General features: G+C 38.0%; 3 protein-coding genes across 6 annotated transcripts in view; 1 reads left to right on the forward strand and 2 right to left on the reverse strand.

Moving 5' to 3' along the window:
* Positions 1-1,579: 1,579 nt before the first annotated feature.
* On the reverse strand, positions 1,580-4,688 carry bbs12 (Bardet-Biedl syndrome 12). Of its 2 annotated transcripts, none has more exons than XM_028589719.1 (2): positions 4,602-4,688; positions 1,580-3,706 (listed from the first exon to the last, which is right to left on the reverse strand). In XM_028589719.1, exon 2 carries the CDS (start codon positions 3,692-3,694, stop codon positions 1,739-1,741), a length of 1,956 nt encoding a protein of 651 aa, XP_028445520.1. In that variant the 5' UTR covers positions 3,695-3,706; positions 4,602-4,688; the 3' UTR covers positions 1,580-1,738. The 2 variants fall into 2 exon arrangements, with proteins under 2 accessions (XP_028445520.1, XP_028445519.1); XM_028589718.1 differs by lacking the exon at positions 4,602-4,688 and adding an exon at positions 4,492-4,587.
* A 138-nt stretch (positions 4,689-4,826) lies between these two features.
* cetn4 (centrin 4) lies at positions 4,827-8,981 on the forward strand. The gene is made up of 5 exons (XM_028589153.1): positions 4,827-4,915; positions 5,199-5,354; positions 5,579-5,707; positions 7,645-7,782; positions 8,705-8,981. Exons 1-5 carry the CDS (start codon positions 4,913-4,915, stop codon positions 8,792-8,794), a joined length of 516 nt encoding a protein of 171 aa, XP_028444954.1. The 5' UTR covers positions 4,827-4,912; the 3' UTR covers positions 8,795-8,981.
* Positions 8,982-12,901: 3,920 nt separating this feature from the next.
* adad1 (adenosine deaminase domain containing 1 (testis-specific)) overlaps positions 12,902-26,082 on the reverse strand; it is a 53,630-nt gene continuing 40,449 nt past the window's right edge. For all 3 annotated transcript variants that reach the window (XR_003693511.1, XR_003693510.1, XM_028588985.1), the window contains 2 exons: positions 16,166-16,196; positions 12,902-13,027 (listed from right to left, as the gene is read on the reverse strand). Coding sequence is in view for 1 of the 3 variants with exons in the window: in XM_028588985.1 (XP_028444786.1) it covers positions 16,193-16,196 (4 nt within the window). In the remaining 2 variants the exon portion in view is untranslated. The remainder of the gene's footprint in view (positions 13,028-16,165; positions 16,197-26,082) is intronic.

Genomic DNA, 26,082 nt, shown 5'->3' on the forward strand with positions numbered 1-26,082 from the left:
TTAACAATCCATGCTGTCAGCTAGCAATTATGAAATAAAATTGGATCGTCTCACCCAACTCTATATTTGACATGTTTAAGGTTATCTATAAATGTGTGCCTGTATCAGTCCAGGGGTTTTTCTCTTTGCAGATGAAGCATGGTGCAGACAATAAAGCGTGTACTCAGCCTGAACTCAAATGTGTCACCCACTTTTCCTTTTCAATTTCCTCCTCAATGTTGTTTATGTTATGTCATACCAAACCGTCATATGACCACACCACCGCTGAGTGATGCCTGAGTCAAGGTTGTTACGGCTCCACCGTAAAACCTTTGTAACGTTTTTATTTCACTGACCTATTTTTAGAATTCAACAATACGTGCTCTCTCTCTGTGATCTCAGAGGAAATGGAAGGTATCATGTGTTGTTTCAACTGACACCTTCGAAATATGATATGCACAATAGGAAAAAGTCTAGAGATAACCAATTGTGTGCTTTACCTTCAAGTGAACCATCATTGTTATCATATTTTTCCAATTAGTAGACATTTCTCTTCGGAATAACACTTTTTCAGGCTGCAATGCTAAGAAGTGCAAGGGTCAGAGCGTGGTGGCTTGTTAATATCCTTGTGATCTTTCAGTGATCATGTAGGAGCGGAAATGTTAGTCAACCAAAAGTTTCTAGCCTTCGAACAACTAAAATAACCTCCAGAAGTTGTAATTACCTTTATGAAAGGACACAGCCTAATAAGACTTAACCTAAAACATGTTCTCTGTCTGGAGGCGTACCTTCTCCATCAAACATTTACATTATGTCAGAGTGGGTCATGAAACCACCACAGTTGGCAGGGAAGCAGTGGCCAGCGTGAACAGTGTGAGCCAAGCTGTACACATAGTGAAGCATAGGCAAATATCATTAAGTGTAAGTGTACTGTACCAAGACTAAAAAAACCTACTGACAAAACAAACTTGTCATGCCATGCCATGCTCGCTGAGAGAAATTTAATTGTGGTTTTGGACATGCACTATTTGTTTTCGCTGGCTGAACTGAGCATGGAGACAAGGTGTGTTCGAGGTCATGTACAAGTAGTGTGATCTAAGTCAGATAAACAGAGTTTTAGGGAATTTCCTTATGAAAAATAGTACGCAGCAGGACCTTCATGATAAAAACTATAACTAAGATGATAAACTGAATACAATACAAATATGGAAATATATAATTACTACTGTACTGTCTTTTAAATACCTGGAGGGCAGAATATAAAAATATCACTTTAAACGCTAAAGAAAAGAAAAAAAAGAAGAGTTGGCACTTTACTGTTCATACATGTTGTTTTGCTCCTTTCTTGGTTTTTTTTTACCTTGCATCTCAATTTCATTCAGTTGGTATGTTTGAATCAGAACTATCTGTTCACTCACCATTCTAAATCTAGGCCAATTTTTTTGTCATATTTACCTGCATCAGTTTGAGTGAGAGCCATATCTGGACTTAAGTGTCATATAATAATTTGTCTCCCCCAGGTGGTAACAAAAAGTAGCATTCACTAAAATCTTTTTTTTTTTAATGATGTCCTTTGACTATTTATTGATGACAGGAAAAAAAGAATATAAAAACACTTTATTCTACTTTCACTTTGTACAAGTCATTAAAAAAACAAACATTTTAAACAGTCTAAATGAACTTTTTTCCCCATATGGGAACAAAAAACATAAAGAGAGCTGTGTACGGTCAATGTATCCCCCAAGATGTCAGGGTTGGATCATAACAGCGTCAGATAGTCTTGTGTTCCATCACTTTTTTGGTCAATGCCTGTGATGACCTCTGCATCAGTCTGCAAGACCAGGAGAACCAGATCTAAGGCTTTCCTCCATGCTTCCTGCTTCACACTCAGATTATCATAGATTTTTACTGCTGGTGCTTCACTGGATTTCATGGATGAGGAAACTCCACTATCCTCTTGTTCACCTTCCAAGAAAAGTGGCGAGAACCTTGCAGTAATACCTAGACTTTCATTATAGTCCTGCAGTTGTTGGCTCACTGCAGTCCTGGCTCTGACTTTTGAATACTTCCCAGTGTTAACCATTACAGTGGATATGTAATCTATTAACCCATCTGCCATGAGGTGCAACACTACATGCCTGTAAGGGTTCACTGCTGTTCCTGCTTTGGTTTGCTGAACAGCGTCCCCATTCCTCTCTCTGTGATGCTGAACACGGTGATCTGCTTCCTTTTGAAGGTGATGAATGCAAAGCATTTCCGTCACTCCAGCACCAGGCAGGAGGACTTTGTCTTTCAGCATGTGGTGTAAACGATAAGCACATGACCAAAACTGGTCCTCCAGGGCCTGCAGCTTTGCATGTACACAGCTTGTGAGGACCACTGTGACCAATGTGCTGTTCTTAACGGTGGAAATATTCACAGTTGTTGATGGCTTACTCTTGTGGCTGCTGAGGTCCCTCCATATCGCAACATCCACACCAGTGCCAACACAGTGCTTACTCAACTGTGTGGCGTAAGTCACCGGAACAGCTGCAGTTGCATTAGCGAATGCCCTTAAAACGGAAGCCTTTACTTTTTCCACCACAAGTATTTGATGTCTACAACAGCGTTGAATCACTTTCTCACCAACAAGCCCAGTAACTAGTATCATGTTCACTTCTAGGTTCAACAAAAGTTTCATAACCTTTTCTATCCACTCTTCCTCGTTGCTTGAATTTAAACGATCTGACAGGTCACTCACACACTGTATACCTGTTGGCCTTTTGAAGCCAAGATGGCGATAGGTATCTGATAAATCTCCATTAATTAGAGCAACCTTCAAGTGCTGTTCTCTTAAGTGATGTGCCACTGAAGCCTGTTCAGCAGATACAAGAACAACGCAGCCTGGTAAAACACACGTTTGCTCCTCTGGTAAGCCAGGTAGCACACAAGTCACCACTTTGGAAACATCAAACGTGGAACAGCCGTTATCTTGCGGATTATTTTTTGACTGTATTCGGCTGGCTTTGACTACTAAATTCATCGCATCGGCACAACCGTGACTCAATCCCTCGGCAATGCGTGTCATGTCAGGAAGCTGAGGCTTATTAGGTTGCGGTTCTGTGGAGACATTTTCTGACTTGGCCTCATAAAAATATCTGCTGAGCTTCACTCTCCTTTGTTCACTTCTGTTTAGAGTCCTGTGACCAACTGTCGTTGTCCCTTGCAGGTGGCTCGATGCCTGTGAAGCCTCCACAAGGGGTTGCTTTGACAGTTGAAGTCCTGGCAATGTCACAGTGCAGCTCTCCGATTGCTCTACATCAAGACCCTCAGTTGAGATGCTGCATTTCCTGCAAACATCCAAGCATATATCTATTCCTTCAGACATAGCCGAGATGATGTGTGCTACTGAAATTCCTGTCTGAAGGCACTCCAGCGCAGCACGGCTCCAGGCTCCTGCGAGAAACAGCAGACATCCTGACCCTGTATGATAGACCTTCTGGTGGGCTTGAATAGTCTCGTAAACCAGCTGACCCACCGCGCAGGTCAGCTCCAGGTTCTCGAAGATGCGAAAACACGAGCACACAAGAGCTGACTCCCCACTCGTTTCATCTAGGATAAACTTGTACTTTTTATTGGGTCCCAGAGAAGAATATGTGATTCCTGCCAGCGCCGAGAGCTTCTGCAGTCCAACATGTTGTCGTTGGTTTATACCTGTAATTGTAGTTCCCAGCATTACTTGGGGTGCCTGAATTGTAAAAAGGAAAAAAAAACAATGAACAACTCCTCTAGTCAAACTGCTCAGTGAACATGGTTTGGGTTAAATCTTACTGTCCACTGCTCGTTAATGTGACAGTTAAAGTAAGGTTTCTAAAGTACTGAATTTAAGTTCCAATTTAAGGCACTTATACTAGTCTACTTTTATATACGTTATACATGTACTTACATTTCAGAGGGGAATGTTGGACTTGACTACATTTAGCTTACATACAGAACATGTGATTAGCTGGTGCAGTTAAATATTGACGCAATATTAATTAAAGTACAACACCGCCACCTGTAAAGCTGCTCACACATTATAGTACAACATAATATACATATAAAACACTATGAAAAAGTCGTATCTGCATTACTTTTGATACGTTAAGTACACTTAACGTATCAAAAGTGGTTAAAGTCGATGTACTTGACTTTAGTAAAATTCTGAATGCAGGACTATACTACTAAACTACTACAGTAGTTTACATTGTGGCAGCCTATTTAATTTAACTAAAGGATGTTCATACTTATTCCACCACTGGGAACACGTTTGGTCAACAACATAGATGCAAATGCAGCTAAAACAATAATTAAATGAGCAATATACAACACAAAGCATAACAACATCTAAAGGAGCAAGTGACATTGAGAGATACATACAGCTCAACAGACCTGCAATTAGCCTAGCTATATAGCTAGCTAACGTTACCAGACCAGCAGCAGCTTGGAAGCTAAGCTAGCAAGCTAATATCTTAAGAAAAACAAATACTTTACTTCTAAATGTGGCCTGTCCATAACTAGACAAACGCGAGCTGAAAACAGGGGGCTCCAAATGATGCTTCTGCAAAACAAACTTTATCTATCCATAAATGGTATAATGTTACCTTAATTTAGTAATGTATTTTCTGTTCCCAAAGCCAAGCTGCTCCAGCTCGAACGATTAGGTACTGCGCATGAGCATTGCTTCCTGGTTGCTGGGCGACAAGAAAAGATCTCAACCATTGGCGGACAGAGTTAAAACCCGCCCACTCGTTTTTGCAATTGGCCAATATGGCAGCGTCACGGGGATTTCATGATTTGTATTGGTTATCCCCAATGTCATTCGAAAGGAAAAAAAACACGTTGCTGCATGTTTTGTTGACATCCGAAAATCAAACACACAATTGAAAAGTTCCCGGCTGAATCATTCGTTTAAATGGTAGCTATACCTACATATAAATGTCTAGTATGAAACGTACGCTATGCTTTTTAGGAAGTTTCGGTATTTACCGTGAAAAGCTGGCGCGCAGTTAGATCAAGCTGTTTAAAACGTGTTTCGTGGAGCAGCATGGAAGCTAAAGTTAGCTAGCTAGCATAATAGTAACGTTAGTAACGGTTAACTAGCTAAAATGTAAAAACATCACCCGTGTGTCTTTCTGCTGCACTTGCCTACTGAGTTTATTAAGTAGCAAATATGTCTGAATGTTTCCTTTTTTTTTCAGGCTTCAGGTTACCGAAAAGCAGCTCCTTCGGCTAGCCAAAGGAAAAAGGCAGGTCCCAAAACCGAACTGACAGAGGAGCAAAAGCAAGAAATTAAAGAGGCTTTTGATCTCTTTGACACAGATGGGATTGGAACAATAGATGTGAAGGAGCTAAAGGTTAGTTTCTGGTTTAGTACCAAAAAAAAAGAAGGAAGAGCCATGAACTTACTCATCACACATTACTCTTCCTTCTTTATTAGTTGTCTTGGTTTAGTACGTAAGGAAACTACTATTATTAGTTTTCTTGGTTTACTATTTCTTAGATCAGATGTCATGTCAAGTGTACGCTATGTATGTTCAGATGAACACATACCCAGATTTCCCGTTTGTGTGTGCCACAGGTTGCCATGAGGGCGCTTGGATTTGAACCTAAGAAAGAGGAGATCAAGAAGATGATTGCAGACATTGATAAAGAGGGCTCTGGAACAATTGACTTCAGTGACTTTCTCAGTATGATGACACTGAAAATGGTGAGTGTAATGCAGATGTTATACAAAACCTGGAAACTCTCTTAGAAATGAAAATGTGTCATTTTTAAACTTGTTAAGACTATGTAACAATTCATTAAGTCACAAATCTGGGTTCATCATCTCATCACTTTTGGTCGCCAGTTACTCTTAAAAGTTCCATGGCATGAAAATTTCACTTTTATGAGGTTTTTTAACATTAATATGAGTTCCCCCAGCCTGCCTGTGGTCCCCCAGTGGCTAGAAATGGCGATAGGTGTAAACTGAGCTCTGGGTATCCTGCTCTGCCTTTGAGAAAATGAAAGCTCAGATGGGCCGATCTGGAATCTGGAAGTAAGGTTAACTCCCCTTTCTCTGCTTTGCCCGCCCAGAGAATTTGGCCCACCCACGAGAGTGAGAGACATCATGGCTTTCAAACAAGCAAAGTGGCAGTTGGTCAAGGCCACACCCCCACCCTCCACCTTGCCCCCCCGCCCTCCTCAATAGCTACAGACACAGAAATGGCACATCCTAAGGAAAGCTCATTGTGGGACTGGCTCTAGTGGTTGTAATTCTGCACCAAGGCTGAATTTTGGGAAAGAGACTTCAGATACAGTATTAGGGGACCACTGAGGTCTATATAAAAGCCTCCAAAGAGCACCATGTCATGGGACCTTTAAAACAACAGTATCCCAGAAACAAATTCTCTCTAATTAAATTACAAAGAAATTAAATGTTTGGAGACCAAGTATGAGGGGGCATAGGGTCTTACTCTATTGGAACACCAAATTTAACACACAGTTTATCCACAATACAAGACCAATAGCAAGAGACCGGCAGTTACATTGTGTGAATGTTAGGGCTGCTCCCTCTAAGTCAATTAGTGGACTAATCGGTCGTTTTGTTCTTAGTCAACTTAGATTTCTTTAGACGATTAGTCATGTTTGATGCTTTTTTCATGCTGAATGACTTATTTCCAAGAAACGTACGAGCACATCTCTGGTAAACCCAAGAATTAAAGTGGTGCTTTTGCATGACTTTTGGCGGAGAAACTCAGATTTACAGAACTGTCGATTAAATCAAATAATCGATTAGTCGATACAATTGAATGAGCGTTAGTCGACTAAAAATTTCTTCAATCGAGCACAGCCCTAGTGAATGTAACTGCCAGTCTCAACCGTGGATAATGGTTTCAACACTTACAGCACAATGGAGACTCATTAACATCCATTTAGTTTTTGAGAGCAGCTGGTATAGGTGTGCAGTGTACAGTTCAAAACTGAGTAGATGTGGTTTGATTACAGATAGATATTTCCATAGCATGGACCCACACTTCCTGCCAGTCTTGGTGGCCAATTGGAGGGTTTTCCCTACCATTATTAGGCTTAGGCTTAGGCGCAGCACCCAAGCCGTTTTGTGCACCACCTAAGCCGAAAGAATGTGAAATCAATGTGAGCATCAAAACTAATGACTTTTCTCAGATCTAATGATTGTAGTATTTAGCAAGTTTTGTCTTTAAGCTTTTTGAGTTGTATTTATTTGTTATCTGCACTAGCTTTTACAATGATTTATACACTGATATGGTAATAAGAATGGCCCAAAATTATGTGAAATTGCATATTTTGTTTTATTGCAAAGCGTAACATTTGCCAAATACACTACGTGCACCTCAAACCTAGGGAAACCCCTGAATAGTGATGCCCAAGTACCTCTCCCAGGCTGGCTTAGTAGCTTGGGAAGTTAGATATGAATTGGAATTAAGGGCTTTACAAAATACACCAATGCATTTCTTGGATAGACAAGGCCCTTTCTACATGTGAGGTGGCACTATTGGTTGTTAATGTGGTATATTTACTGATAAAGTGTCTGCTTTGTAAATATCTATAAAAAAAACAAAAAAAACTTCACATCTGGCTGTAATGCATCAATCATTATGTTTGTCACTTCTTCATTGTTAATAGAATGAAAAGGACTCCAAAGAAGAAATATTAAAGGCTTTTCGGCTGTTTGATGATGACGGCACAGGAAAAATCACATTCAAAAATCTCAAGAGAGTTGCCAAGGAGCTAGGTGAAAACCTCACAGATGAAGAATTACAGGTATTGCAATGTTTCCCATGAACCATTACTGTATATTTATATTTTATTTTTTAGGGTGGTCAAACCATGTAGACTTACCCCTACCTACAAAGAGGTTTTGTTTTCATAAGCTTGCTTTTTGAAAGGTATGTTTTGAAATGCCACAATCTGGCAACAGGTGTCCAATAAACCTCTATTAATAAGAGCAATAGGCGTTTCTTTTAAGTGACGGTGATGCATTTGCATTAGTGGATTGACTGGTGCTTTCAATGTATTAGCTTGTTAATTAATTGCTGTTTTGCAATTATTTTTTCAAAGAGAAAGAGTTCAGGTTTATTATATAAATGTAAGCTATACAGTGTCTGCTTTGCAATTCTTGATGCTAACACTTTGTCTGTTAGTAGCGCCGTAGCCCTCTTTCCCCTGAACAACCTCAATGACCACCACAAATTGTTTTAAAATCACACTGGAAACAGGATTTGTTTTCATCAAACTGCTCTCATGTGCGATGATTGTGGAGTAGTTTAAGCATTTATGCTAGTTTCAGATATTGTCCCTTTACACACAATGTGTGCACTACGTATCTTTCATGTTAAATGCACTCTTTGGTGCAGTATGTTTGTACTTCTAGTAAACAGTTTATTAAATGGCCTTACATTATGCCCAACCTTACTACAAACAAGACGGATACTAGTTTCTCTTCTCTCCCATCTCCTAGTTCCTGTTATGCTGTGATGTTCTTGCATGTGATATTAAATAGCAGTGACATTGTTACTTTAGGTTAATTATTTCTGAGAAATCTGAGCACTGAGATGCCCTGTATGACACATTGTCAGAGTTTGACTTATTTCCGTCTATCACACGTGATATATCAAGTATAGCTTTTAGTGCACTTGTAACCTTTTTTTTATCTGAACATAAAGACTTTTCTTATCCTTTTTAGGAAATGATCGACGAGGCAGACCGAGATGGTGATGGTGAGATCAACGAGCAGGAGTTCTTGAGAATAATGAAGAAGACCAATCTTTACTGAACTTGAATGTTAGTCTTGATCTGGAATCTTTTGAAGATTCACCTTTGTTTCTTTTAGAACAGTTTATACAATCTTTTTTTTTTGGGGGGGGGCAGATTTGTTTAGTTTGAGGATAACTATTTTAACATACTGTATCTTTGCACACATTTTTTCTACAATGCAAGACAAATAAATATATTTCATCTCATTTCTTGTTACGTTTACTTCTACCTTAGTTTGTCAGTGTCCATATTGTATTTCAATTGCATAGAAACATGCAGTGCTTTACAATGTCTCTGTCACTGTGTACGCTGCAGTACATTCTGCACGGCAATGCATGACAATAATGGTCTGATGTCGGGGAACAGACAGTGAAAGTCACATGACTAAGTCCATGTCTACTAACCAGAATGTTACTGTAGACAGAAATGACAAGCGTGAACTTGAGATGAGTAACTTAAAGTCACTCTCACTTCATGTTTTGAGTTTACTGAACCAAAGTCATCGTCTGTCGAAGATACAGTACCATCTGTTACCTAGATGTTCTGATCTTGTTATAGGAAAGATAATCATGCTGATTAATTTTAATAATATACAGTGGAAGACTGGTTTTGACCAAAACACCATACCTTGTTAAAATCAACAGGATATTGTAGTGACGTGTTTTTCCGAGCTGCCAGACGGCTGTGTATTATTTTGAGGATGCTTGCCACTGATTGTGAAAGTTCTGATAACCTGTTTTAGACGGTGGAGGAACATCGGGTGGAAAATATGAAAAGCTTTGTCCCAAGATGAGATATCCATTTTTTTTTTAAATATTCCGCACATAAAATGTTTGATTGATGAAAATTATAGGAACATTCAAAGATGTAGATTAGCAAAATAACCTCCACAGATGCTGCTGATACTTAATAAGATGTTTTCCTTTTGAACATGTTTGACTCTTAAAGTCAAACAAGACTGGACTCTTCAACCTAAGATACATTTATAGGCATAGCTGCATGCCTTCTGTTTTATTTACGACTATTATCTTCCAATATTATCTTCTATAAACCAAATTACAAGTGCCCGAATATGGAATTTATGTGTATTTCTTTCATTTTGTTCATATGTCGAGCCGAAACTTGAAATTGATATAGATGAGCCCATCAAAAAGCCAGCATTTCAAAGGTTTATTTTATGTTACCCCCCTATGACTCAAATCCATCCACCTTCTCGGAGTTCAAAGTACACCACACAGCAGGTGAGAGCCCGAAAAACAGTGCTGAAACTCGCTTTGACTGGACACAGACATTTACAAATGTGCACCTTAATGAATGATGTGCTGATATTATGGTATGGATTATTATGGTTAAGTTTAAAAGCTCCTCAGGTTCATAACTCGCGGTCAGAAAGAAACCTCTTCCAAACATGAGTCTTATTTAAGTTAATGCCTTCCCTCCAGTGGTAGAATGTAACTAAATACTCAAGACGTACTGTACTTAAGCACAAAATCTTTTCATGCCACTTTCTACTTCTGGGGGAGACGAATATTGTACTTTTTACTCCACTACAAAAATCTGACATCTTTAGTTACTAGTTACTTTACCAATAAAGGCTTTAGAGCATAACTGTTTGATATTAATGAACGTCCGTTACATTTAAGCCATTGCCAGATGAGTTGCTAGAAAGCTAATTAAGACTATCAGCTCCACACAACTCTCTCTCAGTATGGCTATGTTCATGTTCATTCATGTTGGTCCGGCGACTTTCGTGTGCAGAAACTTGAGTGAAGATAATGACCTTTCCTGAAGAGTCCATCATGTTTTTTTAATCCTCCGTGTCCTCCTTGGCTACTAGAAACCGATGGGTGGAGGGGTGGGGGCGGTGCGCGATCATGGAAGGCTTGTATCGTGTGGACGTGCCGACAGTTTTGTTGTTATTACTTAGTTTCTGTCGCCCCCATGAGGAATTCTATGTACTAGAGCTTTAACAAAATAACATTCCTAAATATTTTTTTACATAAAACACATGCAGTTTATAAAATACAATGTTTTATTATAAATTAAACTACCCAACAATATAACGGCCTACAAGTAAAGCTGAAATGATTAGCACATTAAATACTTAAACACTGATTTTGACTGTTTTCAGTTTCTAAAATGTTAAGATTTTTCTGCATTATTTTACTTTCTAGTACATTTTCCTGATGATACGTACATACTTTTACTTAAGTAGCATTTTCAATGCAGATCTTTTACTTGTAACAGAGTATTTTTACAGTGTGGTATTAGTACTTTTTCTCTTGCGTAAAAGGATCTGAAATACGTCTTCCACCACTGCTTCCATCCATTTGTTTTCAACAGCCTTTGCAGCACAAAATCCACCATGGTTGAGAGCCTTTATTCAAAAATCACAAATTTTAGGTTTGAGAAGACTGCTAATATTTCCAAAGACTCTTAACATAAAAAAAGCTGTAGCTGCACGGAGCAGTCATTTCGCAAGAGTAGGTGTTGTTCACACAGTCAATGTTTGATTTCAGAACAAAATGTTCCAATTGGAGTTTGATGTTTTTGTACAGTGGCAGTTTCATGGCCTTTAATTTCTTCACAGCCCCTCAGCTTGCTGTTATTCCCCTACTGTTGTGGTTTAACAGCATTCACATCACACTCTGTTAAATACTCCCACTGCTCCGCTGCTTTTTTTCTCTTCCCATAAAATGATCAATTTCCAAAACAAGTCTGGTCGTTGCTGGTAAAAGGTGATTTTCATTATTAACTCTTAAAAGGTCAACGATAAATGTGTCACCATTATCTAGAAAACCAATTTTACAAGCCCCCTTTGAGTAAGACATGTTGAAGACAAACTAAAAACCGTCATTGTGCCTAGAAGAAGCAAAGAGTGACTGCATCAGTGGTATGTTTGCTTTTTTTTGTGTTTGTGAAATAGTTTTTATACATCATATCCAGATGAGTAGACTTCCACAAATACTGTCTGAATGTTAACATTTTAGCAATGTTCTCTCTCTTAATCTTTTACAGTATGATGAGGAAGCCTGTGTTTATTTGCATATCCTTTTTATGGCTATATTTGAACGCAATGTAGAGGAAACATAAACCTTTGTAAGCTTGTACTAAAAGCCATAATGACTTTAAAGATATGTGTGTGTATAAGTGATGCTGAGTTGTGGCTACATATCTTTTCTAATCCTTGTCCTCCTCTTCATAAATTACTGTTGCACACCTGACTCATTTACTGTATGTGTTTACATTTAAATGCTCGAACCTGTTTGGGGAGATCTGTTTCCACCCTCTTAACCAATCACCTTAAACATTTGAGTAAATGAGGTGTGCATGGCTATGGAAAAAAGTTGGTTGACAAGAACCATTTGAGAAGTTTAAAGAACATGGTTTTTAGGTTTTGGTACTACAAATTATTGTGCGTTGTGTGTGTGTGTGTGTGTGTGTGTGTGTGTGTGTGTGTGTGGGAGAAACATCCAGTCTAAAAGCTTTTAGTCTTCAAAAGTTTTTATCCATTATTTTTTTTTTTTAGGTACTGTAGTAGACACTCTGAGATCAGCAGGACCACTGTCCAGCTATTTCTAAAATGTTGTGGAGTTAATTTGGGAGATGCCTCTTAGCTAATGAAAAGAAGACTCATTGTATTACATTTGAATATGAAAACTCAAATTGTCTCAAGTCTCATTGACTCATGTCTCCAAAATATTCTCTGCAAATGAAGTCGAGCAGCTCTGTGTTTTTTGTCTCAACTGGGCTTGGGTTTTCTGATTACAGCTCTGTTTCTGTAAATGGGAAACAAACAAAGTGGCAAAGTTTGGGTGTTGAGTTTAAATAGCAATAATCTTTCCAGTATCACAGACTCCATCTTTGATTTAGTTCATATGGGCAGGTGAGACGATTTAAATGACTGTGTCTCTTTCCTATTACAAGTAAATTACAGTGCGGTTCAACAGGACTGAAATCAGTCAGCAACTTCGGCTGCAGCTATATTGCTATTTACCGCAGGCCAAAGTTTTATCTTAAGATGTCTTACTTTCTGTGGAACAAACGGATTAATGAAATAAAAGAGAGGAAATGAATTTTAATATGAAATGAAGAAAGAAAAAAAAAGAATTGTTTCAGCACAATGTTTAGAAAGAAGGACATCTGATTGCAGGCAGCCCTCATGTCGTTTTATTTCAGCAAAGGATGCAGACAAGTTCATCTTGCTTTGTTGAATGTGCAGGGACTGGACTCAGATTCCATCTGCAACAATCTAAAAAAAAGTGTGGCAGGTTAACATAACTTCCAGAAAAATACAGTACTGTGCAAACGTCTTAGGCAGGTATGAAACAATGCTGTAAACTAAGAATGCTTTCAAAAATGGAAGTGTTAATAGTTTATTTTCATCAATTAACAAAATGCAGTGAATGAACAGAGGAGAAATCTAAATCAAATCAATATTTGGTGTGACCACCCTTTGCCTTCAAGACAGCATCAATTCTTCTAGGTACACTTGCACAAAGTTCTTGAAGGAACTTGGCTGGTAGGTTGTTCTATACATCTTGGAGGACTAACCACAGATCTTCTGTGGATGTAGGCTTCCTCAAATCCTTCTGTCTCTTCATGTTATCCCAGACATACTCGGTGATGCTGAGATCAGGGCTCTGTGGGGGCCATGCCAACACTTCCAGGACTTCTTGTTCTTCTTTACACTGGAGATAGTTCTTAATGACCTTGGCTGTATGTTTGGGGTCGTTATCCTGCTGCAGAATAAATTTGGGGCCAATCATACGCCTCCCTGATGGTATTGCATAATGGATAAGTATCTGCCTGTATTTCTTAGCATCGAGGACACCATTAATCCTGACCAAATAGACCCGCAGACACTCATTGTACCGCTCTACAGCCCTTCGGTAAACAACCTGCCTTCTGCTACAGCCAAATAGTTCAAATTTTGACTCATCAGTCCAGAGCACCTGCTGCCATTTTTCTGCAACCCCAGTTCTATGTTTTCGTGCATACAGTCATGTGAAAAAATTAGGACACCCATGCTAAAGTTGACTAAAAAGAGGAATAAAAAAAAATCATCTTTTGGAAATTAATCTCAATGCCTTAATTAAAAAAAGGAGAAAAAGTCCAACCTTTGAGAACACCAATTTTGTTTGTGAATGAATAATGTATCGTAAATAAATAAATGTTCTTCCTTAAAATACAGAGGGCATAAGTAAGTACACCCCTATGTTAAATTCCCATAGAGGCAGGCAGATTTTTATTTTTAAAGGCCAGTTATTTCATGGACCTAGAGATTGGCATGGTTTTATTTTAGTTAGCCTAATAGCTGGTTTGATTTGCATTGAGAGATGATCTTATGGAAAGTACCCCATGCCAATCTGTAGGTATGGTGAAGGGTACGTGATGATGTGGGGCTATTTTAATTCCAAAGGCCAAGGGAACTTTATCAGGATGCATAGTATCCTGGATCCATGAAATAACTGGCCTTTAACTTTATTTAACATAGGGGTGAACTTACTTAGGCCCCCTGTATTTTAACGAAGAACATTTATTTACATTATTCATTCACAAACAAAATTGGTGTCCTTAAAGGTCGGATTTTTCCTAATTTTTTAATTAAGGCATTAAGATCAATTTGCAAAAGATGATTTTTGTATTCCTCTTTTTAGTCAACTTTAGTATGGGTGTCCTAATTTTTTCACATGACTGTAGCTGAGTCGCTTGGCATTGTTTCTATGTCGGAGGTATGGCTTTTTGGCTGCAACTCTTCCATGAAGACCACTTCTGGCCAGACTTCTCTGGACAGTAGATGGGTGTACCTTGGTCCCACTGGTTTCTGCCAGTTCTGAGCTGATGGCACTGCTGGACATCTTCCGATTTCGAATAGAAATAAGCTTGATGTGTTTCTCATCTGCTGCACTAAGTTTCCTTGGCCGACCACTGCGTCTACGATCCTCAACGTTGCCTGACTTTTTGCAAGTGTACCTATAAGAATTGATGCTGGTTTGAAGGCAAAGGGTAGTAACACCAAAAACTGATGTGATTTAGATGTTTTTTTGGTAGCACGCTTTGCATTTTGTAAATTGATAAAAATAAACAATCATTATTTATATTTTGGAAAGCATTCTTAGTTTACAGCATTTTTTCCACACCTGCCTAAGAGTTTTGCACAGTACTGTAGCTGAATGGGAGTTCAAGGGACTTTTTACATGGCATTCAGATCTAATGGACCAGTTTAATGAAGGGGACCTTTGGGTGTGATCACACTTTCAGAAGAGAAATTAAACACTGACATTATGTTTCTGAAAACATATCACAGTTAAAAGTAATTGCACCAGAGTTAGCTATCAGCTAATTAACATATATTGTTACCTGGGCAGGTAGACAAAAAACAACTACTGGCAAACACGCTGCAAAAAAGCACAGTACATGAAAGTCCATCCGTGCTTTGGTGTGTGTTGTCGTGACAATCAACTACTGATTGACTAAATATGGAAAAATTAGGTATATTAACAGTATTACATTTTTTTTGGAAAAATTTGGTAATAAAAACGGCAGGGGAAAAACAATTTGCCCATTGACAGTGATGCTTATTGGAATCAAAATACCCCCTGACCCCCACTTTTTTGCTATATAATTTATTTCATACAAAATAACCTCAAAGCAACAGATGAAAACTGACTGATATCACACTACCGAACATTGAACTTTGTTCAGTACTGCACCAGACGAAGGCACATTAAACCAGCATTTGGCTGGTGATAAATTTCCATCCCACAAGATAACTCTTCTAATGGTCCCCACTGTTATTCTGTTAAATTAATTTAAAATTGGATTATGGAAAATAATTTGCCCAATTACAATGTCAAGTAGAGCTGAATTCCACATTTTGATTTTAAAACATACTAGAAAGATCTTTAAATCCAATAATGATGACAGTGAAAAATGCATCAATCATAAAAAAGCTGTGTCATCCCTGTTGCAATGCTGGTGAAGAGAACAAAAAGAGGCGATCCCCCACCCACGCCCTCTCTGTACTCTTCCTGTACACTTACGGTAATATCAAGCATGCTCGCCTTTCTCAATCATTGAAAATCACCTCAAGTTGTTTGTTTCAGCTCTATAAATGCGTGTGAAATTTCACATTTATGTATAGATTTTTTTAAACAAATAAACAATATTTAAAAAACATGCCATTATGTGTACAAGTTGCATGCAAACTTTCAACCTTGCACCCACTCGCCTCGGAAATGCACAGAGGAGACCGCAGGGTCGGAAATTATACTACTGCAAGTGGGAGTAGGACGTAAACTAAATAATTAAGACGGGGGCTGAATTAATCTGCTTGATGGCGTAATAGTTTGAAATAAATCTGCTGTACTACTCAATGAGTTCTTACCTTATGTTGTTGGCTTTCACTGGAGTCTCAACTGTGAGAAAAAGAATAGAAAGAGGACTAATATTTCTTTTCAGTCTCTCTTGCACACACACACACACACACACACACACACACACACACACACACACACACACACACACACAACACAGCAACAGTGCACTTGTCATTTTTTCAACGTACATTTTATTTGGCTTTAATGATCCAATGGCATGGTAAACGCACCATAACAAAACAAACATTACATCATCACAGTATGACCAAGTGACAACTTTGAGTCAAAACAAAAACAAAATCTGCACCGATAGCGGCGGATACGTAATAGTGAAATACTGTAAAAGTACGGAAATACATACTGTAACACTAAAGTAAATTTAGGTCTTGCCCTGTCCAGGTGTTCTGAATAAATTATATAATAAACTAAGTGTTACAGTATTATATAACTCCCTCCAATAATGACCCTTTAGTAAAATGTTTATGGTAAGTCTATATGATGATGATCTGTTCCTAATCCTAACTACAGAAACGTCTATAAAACCTGGAATTACATTTTATTTCTCATTTAGTGGCAGCAATGTTACCAGACTTTTTTCGAATGTATTCTTTTTAAATGCCTTTTGTAAATTTAAGCTTTTATCAGTCGTAGTAAAAACAAGAACTTTGGTATTTTTTTTTAGAAATACAAACATTCTTCTTTAACAAAGGAGGCCATATAAATCTGGACACACACACACACACACACACACACACACACACACACACACACACTTAATGATGATGGTAATAATTTGGCTACAGGAACATTACAGAATCTATATCACTTCAAACAAACCAAAGTTGTTTATTTCGCCGATTGAAAAAGAATATTGGGTAACACTTTAGTTGAAGGTATCTACATAAGAGTGACATGACACTGTCATGAACACATGACACTGTCATGACACATGAACCCTAACTCTAATCTAACCCTAACCATAACTTGTCATGACAAAAACAAATGACACTTACTAGAAGAAGCGTTATGTCATAAACGTTTATGACTGTTTATAATGTTTAGGACACCTTCATGACAGTGTCATGTCACTCTTATGTAGATACCTTCAAGTAAAGTGTAACCGAATATTGTATGCTCAGATTTGTAAGTTAAAAGTCCTAATAAACAAAGAAATTAAAACTAATTTCATTTTTAAAGACTAGTGTGTATGTTACCAATTCTCCAACCTGTTGACCTCTGTCTGTCATATCCGGTCTGGAGCCTCACTTCAAGTCACACTTTCTGCACTGCGTTTAACACTCTGGCGGACCACAAAGACCTACTCTCACTGCGTGACATGTCTTCACTCCTGAACGAGAGCTTTAGTCATCACCAAAAACATTCCTCAGTACAGCAATGTTTCACAATTTCATGGAAAAAGCTTGAACTCTCAGATGAGGCATATGTGACGATTACGTTTCTCCACCACAAAAGGACCACTAAGGAAAGATTAACAGCTCCATTTGGCTAAGTACAATAACTGAAGGACAGACAAGACTTTGGTCCTGACTGCGAAAGACAAAAATTGGTTCCAATCTACAATAAGCCAGCTAGGGCTGCAACTAACTATTATTTTCATTGTCGATTAATCGGTTGATTATTTTTCTCGCTTATCGATTACTTCTTTGGTCTATAAAATGTCAGAAAATTGTAAAAAAATGTCTAAGTTTCTCAAAGACCAAGATGACTTCCTCAAGTGTCTAGTTTTTTCCACAACTCAAAGATATTCTGTAGGAGTAAAAAAATGTGAAAACATTCATATTTATTAATCTACAAGCAGACAATTTTTACTTTTTTCATTAAAATAAATATTCAAACCAAATAATCGATTACCAAAATAGTTGCCGATTAATTTAATAGTTGACAACTAACCGATTAATCTTGGCAGCTCTAAAGCCAACATTTTCGGAAGGGTTTGTCAGTTGTAACTCATGGCTTTAGTAGTTGGGTCTGTGAAATATCTCTTTGGCTGTGGTTTCTTTCACCTCCAGCATGTCAATGTTTTTGTTTTTAGAGCTCAACTAATCAGAAAGTTGTAAATGTTAAGTTGATTTGGTCCAGATGCTCTGCACGTCTGTTTTCAAAAGTTCAACTTGTCAATAGATGGGGTCTTCCTGATAACATTGGGTAATTTTCACTACCTGGCCACCCAAAAATGGTTCTTGTTAATTGTTTATAACGGTTCTAAAAAGCATTTGTCAATTATAGTTCAACCACTTTCATACTCACCCTTTCTATAAAAGTCATAGGGAAAAACATCCCCTCCATGTTTTGTGATGCAAAAGGTTACATTTTTAACTTTGAGTGCATTTTCAGTTTTAAACGCATAGGGCACATTTTCACAAATATGCTTAGTAACACACACACACACACACACACACACACACACACACACACACACACACACACACACACACACACACACACACACACACACACACACACACACACACACACACACACTGCGTCTCACTATCTTTGTGGGGACCCGTCATTGATATAATGCATTCCCTAGCCCCTGACCTTAACCATCACAACTAAATGCCTAAACTTAACCCTTACCCTCACCCTAACCATAACCTGATTCTAAAACCAAGTCTTAACCCTCAAACTGCCCTTTAATGTTGTGGGGTCCAGCATTTTGGCCCCACAAAGCTGTCCGGACCCCACAAGTATACTGTATTCCCGTTTTTTGGACCCCACGAATGTAGTTAAACAAGAACACACACACAAACACACACACACACACACACACACACACACACACACACACACACACACACACACACACACACACGTTAGGAGAGGTTCCCTGATGGCAGGAGGAAAATTCTTGATTTTTAAATCTACCTGAGGACACATTTTCCCTTCCATAATGCATCAGAGAAGGGATTCCTGATAAGACAAGAGGCTGAAGGTGATGCACCTCTCAGACCAGTCGAAGCCCCCACCCACCTTTTCCCCTACGCTGACAAAGACAGAGAACAGACAAGAGGGGTTTTCTCTTTCAGTCTCACTCTCACTTCCTCCCCAAAGACTGATGTAAAGATTAAGAGTGAACGTGTGCGCAAACACTTACGGGGCGGACACACTGAATAGTGTGTGAGCTAGTTCCGTACACTGACTAACATATGATGCCTCCTGAATTTCCAAAATGTGTAATACTAATGCATATGGGAGATGACTGAAGAAATATTCAGTGACATTTCCATATAAATGTTGCCATTTTCTGTGACCTGAAAAAACAGAGAGGAGTTTTAATCATTACAATGACCTATTCCTGCTCTTCTGAAAACCTTGAGGGACATGTATGAAAGCTGTGTGTGTGTCCGTGCATGGAAATGGTCTATGAACACAGAATCTGAAATTAAACACACGCAGAATATTTTTATCCAGGGAATGTTTCTGTTTTTCCAAGTTCAAAGTAGCTATTCACACTGCAGTATGCGCACATCTTCAGCTGGAATGCACTGCCAACTCCAAGTGTTCAGCTATTATTGGATAAGAAGACTGGTTGTGGGGTGGGCCATGACAACACATTCAGAGGCAAATCTGTACTCACACAAATTACTCCTACACAAATTGTACGAGGCATTAAAGATACAAATTAAAAATAGACTGCAGTTTTGTTGTCACTGTGGTAGACTAAATGTGCAACACACACCAATCACGTCGCATCCGACATTTCACGAGGTCAACTGCCACCCATAGCACACACTGGACAAGTCAAACACACAACACAAGTAACCAGGTACAGGTACAGTAACCAGGATGTGCTCATTTTGGGAGCAAATATGAAAAAATTGCTGCGTTTAAGGTGAGTTGACTTGTGTTGATGTTGGGAAACAGGACAGTGGAGTATCCTGACACACTGACTTGTGTTAAGACACTGCCAGACTGTGGGCTTACATGGAAAACAATGGGTCCAAGTGTTTGCCAGCATCATTTGTCTTCAGTGTGCGTTGCCCTTAATATTTGTACAGTGACATCACCATTTCCCGCAACGAGATCCCCAGAGGGGATAACAAGTTACTTTCCCGGATTGTTTCAACATCGAAAAAAATGTCTTGCTCTGACTGCTCTGGTACCGTTGAATTTTGTGCAATCATTTTTCACGTGTTACTAATACACTAAGAATCTACATTTCCTTGTGGAGCTTGATAAATGTGGATTTATTCACAATAGAGAATTTGTAATATACTCACTGAAATGCTAACTGTACAGACAAACAGTTTTTTTGTCTTTAGGAATCTAATTAATTAACAGTTGCAACTATTAATTTTTACATGTTTGCCTAATGTAAAAGGTAAATGTTTGAGATTAACGTATTCATCAAAAACCTCTTTACTAACCCGGAGAAATAAATCAGCACCCTGCACACCATCACTGATACATTCATCAAGAATTCTACACTGTATCGTGGTTTCATGCATTGTATCTGGTTTTTCTGTTTGAAAGGACTAGACTTTTATTGTGAAATTTGTTTCAAACATGAGGACAGCACTGTCCTCACTGTCCAGAGCATCACCTAAAAACAGACTTGCATGAGACTTGACAACACACTTCTCCTTATCTTTGCATATGGACAGAAAATAAAATACATATTCTGGTTGATGAGGAACAGTGAGATGAAAACAAGGAAGTGTCAGCCTAAAAGCCCATTTAAAAAGACATTAGGTAATTTACCTAAATATGGCCAAAGTTCCTCTACTGTTGTGGGGCAGCGGACTTACTCCTCCACCGAGAAAGTATACCATCTCCTCACTTCTCCATGTGGTTCAACATTAATACTTAAAAAGGATTTCCTGTTGTTGTAGCATGCTCTCTGTGTGTTTGTGTAAGTGACCATGATGCAGTACATACATTCAGGTTATCAATACCACAACTACGAACACTACCTATGACACGGTACAGCTGTGGCTCCACTGATTCAAAATGAAAATGGGAAGTGCTGTCTTCCTGTAGCTTCCTGTCGGGTGCACTCAAACTGCTTTACGTTCACACACTCGCATCTATAGGCCCCACGCAGGCGCGGCTTGACGCCACTCTCGAATCACGTTGTGGTGACTGCCAGTGGAAAAGAAAATGTCATTACTCACACACAACAGTTTCTGCAGCTTTTCCAATTCTCTGCAAGTGGTTTTCCAAGGTCCTCAGGGATATGTATAAAAAGGTAAGCAACACAACTGTCTGCATTTCCAGTAAATCGAAATTCGAAAAGCCTCTTTTGGTGATCTGTTGCTCACACTGAGAATATGAAGTTGGTCGTTTTTTGCCTTTTTGCAGTCTGCTGCGGTTCTTTGGCCAGCACAACAACAAATAAGCCTGACGTACCATTGCAGATTAGAAAATTAGAAGAAGTCCTGAGACAAATGAAAGATCTGAGAGGAAACATGCAGGTAGGTTCATCTACATTTACTTTTTCACAACTTTGCCCATGTACGGTCGCAGTTCACGTTACTAAGTCAAATGTTCTTGGTTTGCCAGAACAATGACCAGATGCTGAATACTCCACCAGTGGACATTGAGGTAAGCCAAACTAACTTGTAATAATATTGACAGTTTGGTCACCGCCACACTTAATATTTGTGGTTGCTTACTCATTGTTGTTATTCTCCCACTTACTTAGTTACTAATTGTCATGTGCCGGTTACTGTAGGAGTAGATCAAATGATGTGTGAAATCACAAAATGTGTTGGGTAATTAGCATATATAATCAGTTGTAAAACCTTAAAATTAAAGGCTTACGTTGTAGGCCTACAACTTGACATTTTGATTTCATTTTTACATTTCCTGCTAGTTATCTCGGGGAAAAATTGTACTTCAAATGAAATAATTCCAGACAACCTTCATAAGCAGTGCAAAGCTAAACTACGAGTAACTTTAAATGTGAGCATATCTTTTTAAATCAAGTCATTTTAGTATTTAACAGAGAAAGCATGAAATCTACAATATTATATATTAACAGTACCAACGTAACGTTTTAATGTTTAAATATTTGAGTTACAGTGTTATAAAACTGACATTCTCAAAACTTTGCACAAACTTGCCACCATATCTTTAGTTTTTTTGGAAAAGAATTACTGGTACCAGCGGAAAAACCTGCAGTCCATCCGATTCATTTAAAATACAATCACACAAAAACTTTTTTTCATGACAACAATGGTATTTAGCTTAAGTGTCTTACAGGACATGCATTTTCAGTATACTCTGACCTTATAGAAAACAAACCCTACATTTTGCAATATTAAGCTTATCTTAATAAAAATATAATCCAATTTAATAATTTAATTATGTGCACTTGACTTCAAATAAATGCCCATTAAGATCAACTACATTACTTGTAAATTCAGATCAGCCCTCTTTCTTGTCAGGCTCCTGAGTGAGTCAAGTCGAAAGCCAGCTTAGTGTATTTTCTCACAGCTTCCGTTGCACTCTCAAGTGAAATGTGATGAGTAATCAAGCAGACAAAACCATGACACTTCCTCACCAACTCAAAACCAACTCTAGCTTGCTAGAAATCATTTGACTCAACTTAAAAACTAGCAAATTATGGCATATCTTAAACCACAAATGATAAGGATTCCTGAGTGGGAATAAAGCCACTAATTTGCATAGCAATGCTTACTATTCAAAAATAAATATCACTACACTACAGAAGAGAAATCGCACCAAAGTTTGTGACTGTAAAATCCAAAATCCCAATTATAGAGAATTTGACTGAGGAAGTGTTAATCAAGTCTAACTTACTAATTCTACAAGAAGACACAATGTAATCACAAACTATGATTAGAATCAAGCTAGTCGCGTTTATGAGAGTCACGCATTGCAGTACGAGCATCTAAGCAGAAAACAAACAGTTTCACTTGGAAAAAACGTGTCAGATCGTCAACACTTTCATTAAGCTTTCTGGAGGGAAACAATTCAGACAAAAAAAAAATCCAAAGCACTTTTGGGAACAGAAACTTAATCTCTAAAATAATGGAAACTTTATTTGGTTGAGATGGTTAAGTTTCAGTTGAAGTAAAAGTGTTATGCATGTATCCGATTGGAAAGTCAACTGCAATGATTAAGTCATGACATGAAACCAGAAACAACACTTTTTTTCTCAATGTGTTAATGGCTGCGATGGGAGGATTTTTTCTTTTAAATCGATACGTGTAGAATTGTAGAATTATAAAATTCACTGTTGAAAAACTGACAAATCTAACATGTTGTTGGTGAACTCGATCTATGCCTGACAAAATATAACTTTTAAAACTTTACTCTCTTTTTAATAGTTAATCTGGTGTCATTTTCCAGTGTTATGTAAAATAACTTGCCCAAACCAATTTAACAAACATAACAGCAACTAATTTGGCATTGATTTGAATTAAACAACCATTGAAATAAATTGAACACTAAGGTGAATTAAGAATGTTGTTTTATGTTTTATTCACATTGTTTCCTTTTCCTTATATTACAGGACGTCTGCTGTCTGTCAGCCTTACAATGCTTAAAAGCTAGTTTGACTGTGCAATACAGCGTTACAGAAAACAAACCAAAAACTAAACTTTTGAAGAGCCTGAGGAGTCACATCACTGTAAGTAAATGGGTGGGGGTGGGAAGGATTAAATATCCTACACACACACACACACACACACACACACACACACACACACACACACACACACACAAAATCACACACACACACACACGTCAATGTCAAGTTTGCAGAAAAGAAAAAATAATTAACAAATGTATTTGATCCATTTCAGGAGAGAAGTCTTTGCAATGCAGGAAGTAATCAGGTAAGACAAAGTTATCAATATATTATTTTCTTATTTTCCTATTTATTGGTTACTGATGTTTGAGTTCTGTAAAAACTGAGTGTGGCGTGCGTTGCACTCGCTGTAGATAGTCATTACTAATTCATTTCTTTTGTGTTTGCCTGTTTCCCTTTAGTCCACCTGCCAAGACTGCACCTCACATCCCAAGGAAAATGCCACAACATTTTTCAACAGAATGGAGTCTTTTGTTCAAAAGGTAAGGGCATTTTCTTGCACGTTTCACAAAAATATGTAGCACCACATGTCATTAATGTTGCAAAGATGTAAATATATATGAAACAATGACTGATGTAATAATAAAATATCCCTGTTTCTCTCTTTAGGCCATAGCAAGACTGAACATGATCCAATAGGTGAAGATCTTCTTGTGACCAACGATTAAATGTAGAGAAGACACTACGCTGAAAAAAAGCTAAACATGTTTTAGCCCTCTAAATATTTAACTTATTTATTATTTATTTAGATAGTGGTGGTGAACCCACTCAAGCTATAAAGATTGTATTTTTAGAAAGCTGCTTTGCCGCCACCCAGTGGACACGGCAGTTTGTATTTTTCTTCCCTCCTTTCACTTAAAGTGAAAAATAATTTAAATGTTGTAGTTCTCAAAGAATATGAAGTATATAATGACATTTCTACTATGTATGACTTGCCTTAGTAAAGGAATTTGTATTAAAATGTTTATACCATTTGAAAATATTAAATAGATTACCGCACTGAGGTTTTTGGTTTGCTTGGTTTATTTGTACGATATCATTATTTCAAGTTTTCATCAACTCTGTAAAAGGTAGTGGGACAAGGGAACTGTTTTCCAGTCATTTGGCATGATACAAATTGCTGTGTTAAATTAGATTGTTCTCCATTTTCAGCAGTAGGTGGCAATATGCAACCTTCCAGCTGATAAGTAAAGCAAAAAAGCTAATTTACATTTATGCTCAAGTGAACATATTTTTCTTGGTTTGCCAACAAGATACAGTACCAATCAAAGGTTTGGATACAATACAAATTCACTTGAATGAGAAGGTGTGTCCACAATTTTTACTGGCACTGTATGTGTTGGACTAAAGCAAATAGACTTGGTGTACAAAATGTCACACCATTTCAGTTGTTTAATAGTTTTATTCTGTCATGATAGTTGTCGTAAAAAGTATCATGGAAATAGTACCATTGCTGATTTAACTATACTGGCGAGGAGGTGGAGGGACAGAAATTGTGTCCGTTATACACATTTAGCCGTAATAATGTAAAGCATCGTTAAAAATGGTTTTGATCTCTTTTTGAGGATGTACTTTTGTTTCTTGACTTTCTATTAGAATGTATTCATTACATTGTCTGCACTGATACTTCCAACAACCTTGCTTCCCTTTTTAAGTGTTTGGCATTTTAAAAGCGGCGTCGACTGATTGGTGCTGCTGCTGTGCAGTGGTACTTCAACGTAAAATCTTACAAACGTGGTACAACGATGCAAGTGAAGTCATCAAAGTTCCGTAACCACAGAATTCTAGGCCCATTATAAGCAGTACTATACCAATACCAATATTAATTTACAGGCCTGACCAAGCTTTTTGTATACAAACTCAATTGCCCTTTTACCACCACCAGAGGGCCCCATGTTGAAGCCAAGTTTTAGCCAGTGCCATGTGAACAACATTAGGCCAGCAAGGAACTGAAGAAAATGTTCCAATCCAGCTTTTAGTTTTACACTCTTTAAAACATGTTCTGTGTTGTTTTGCTATTGTTGTGCTATGTCCTGTATTCTCATTGGGTCTTCTTTTATCTGATAAGGATAATAATTTACCGTAATAGGACCCAGAGGCGGGCAGAAAAAAGATAAGGGTTATGATACTCGCATCCTCCACCACTCTTGTATTTGTACCCCATTTGTATTGTATTTTTTTCTATTCTATATTTATAATTATTGTCTATGCTCCAATAACACCAAAGCAAATTCCTTGTATGTGAAAACCTACTTGGCAATAAACCAGATTCTGATAAAACATGAAATTAGGCTTGTGTCACCCGAGGGGAAGAAATTGTATTTGGGCACTTTGAATAGAAGG

Source organism: Perca flavescens, chromosome 10 (assembly GCF_004354835.1).
Source record: "Perca flavescens isolate YP-PL-M2 chromosome 10, PFLA_1.0, whole genome shotgun sequence".
Taxonomy (NCBI): domain Eukaryota; kingdom Metazoa; phylum Chordata; class Actinopteri; order Perciformes; family Percidae; genus Perca; species Perca flavescens.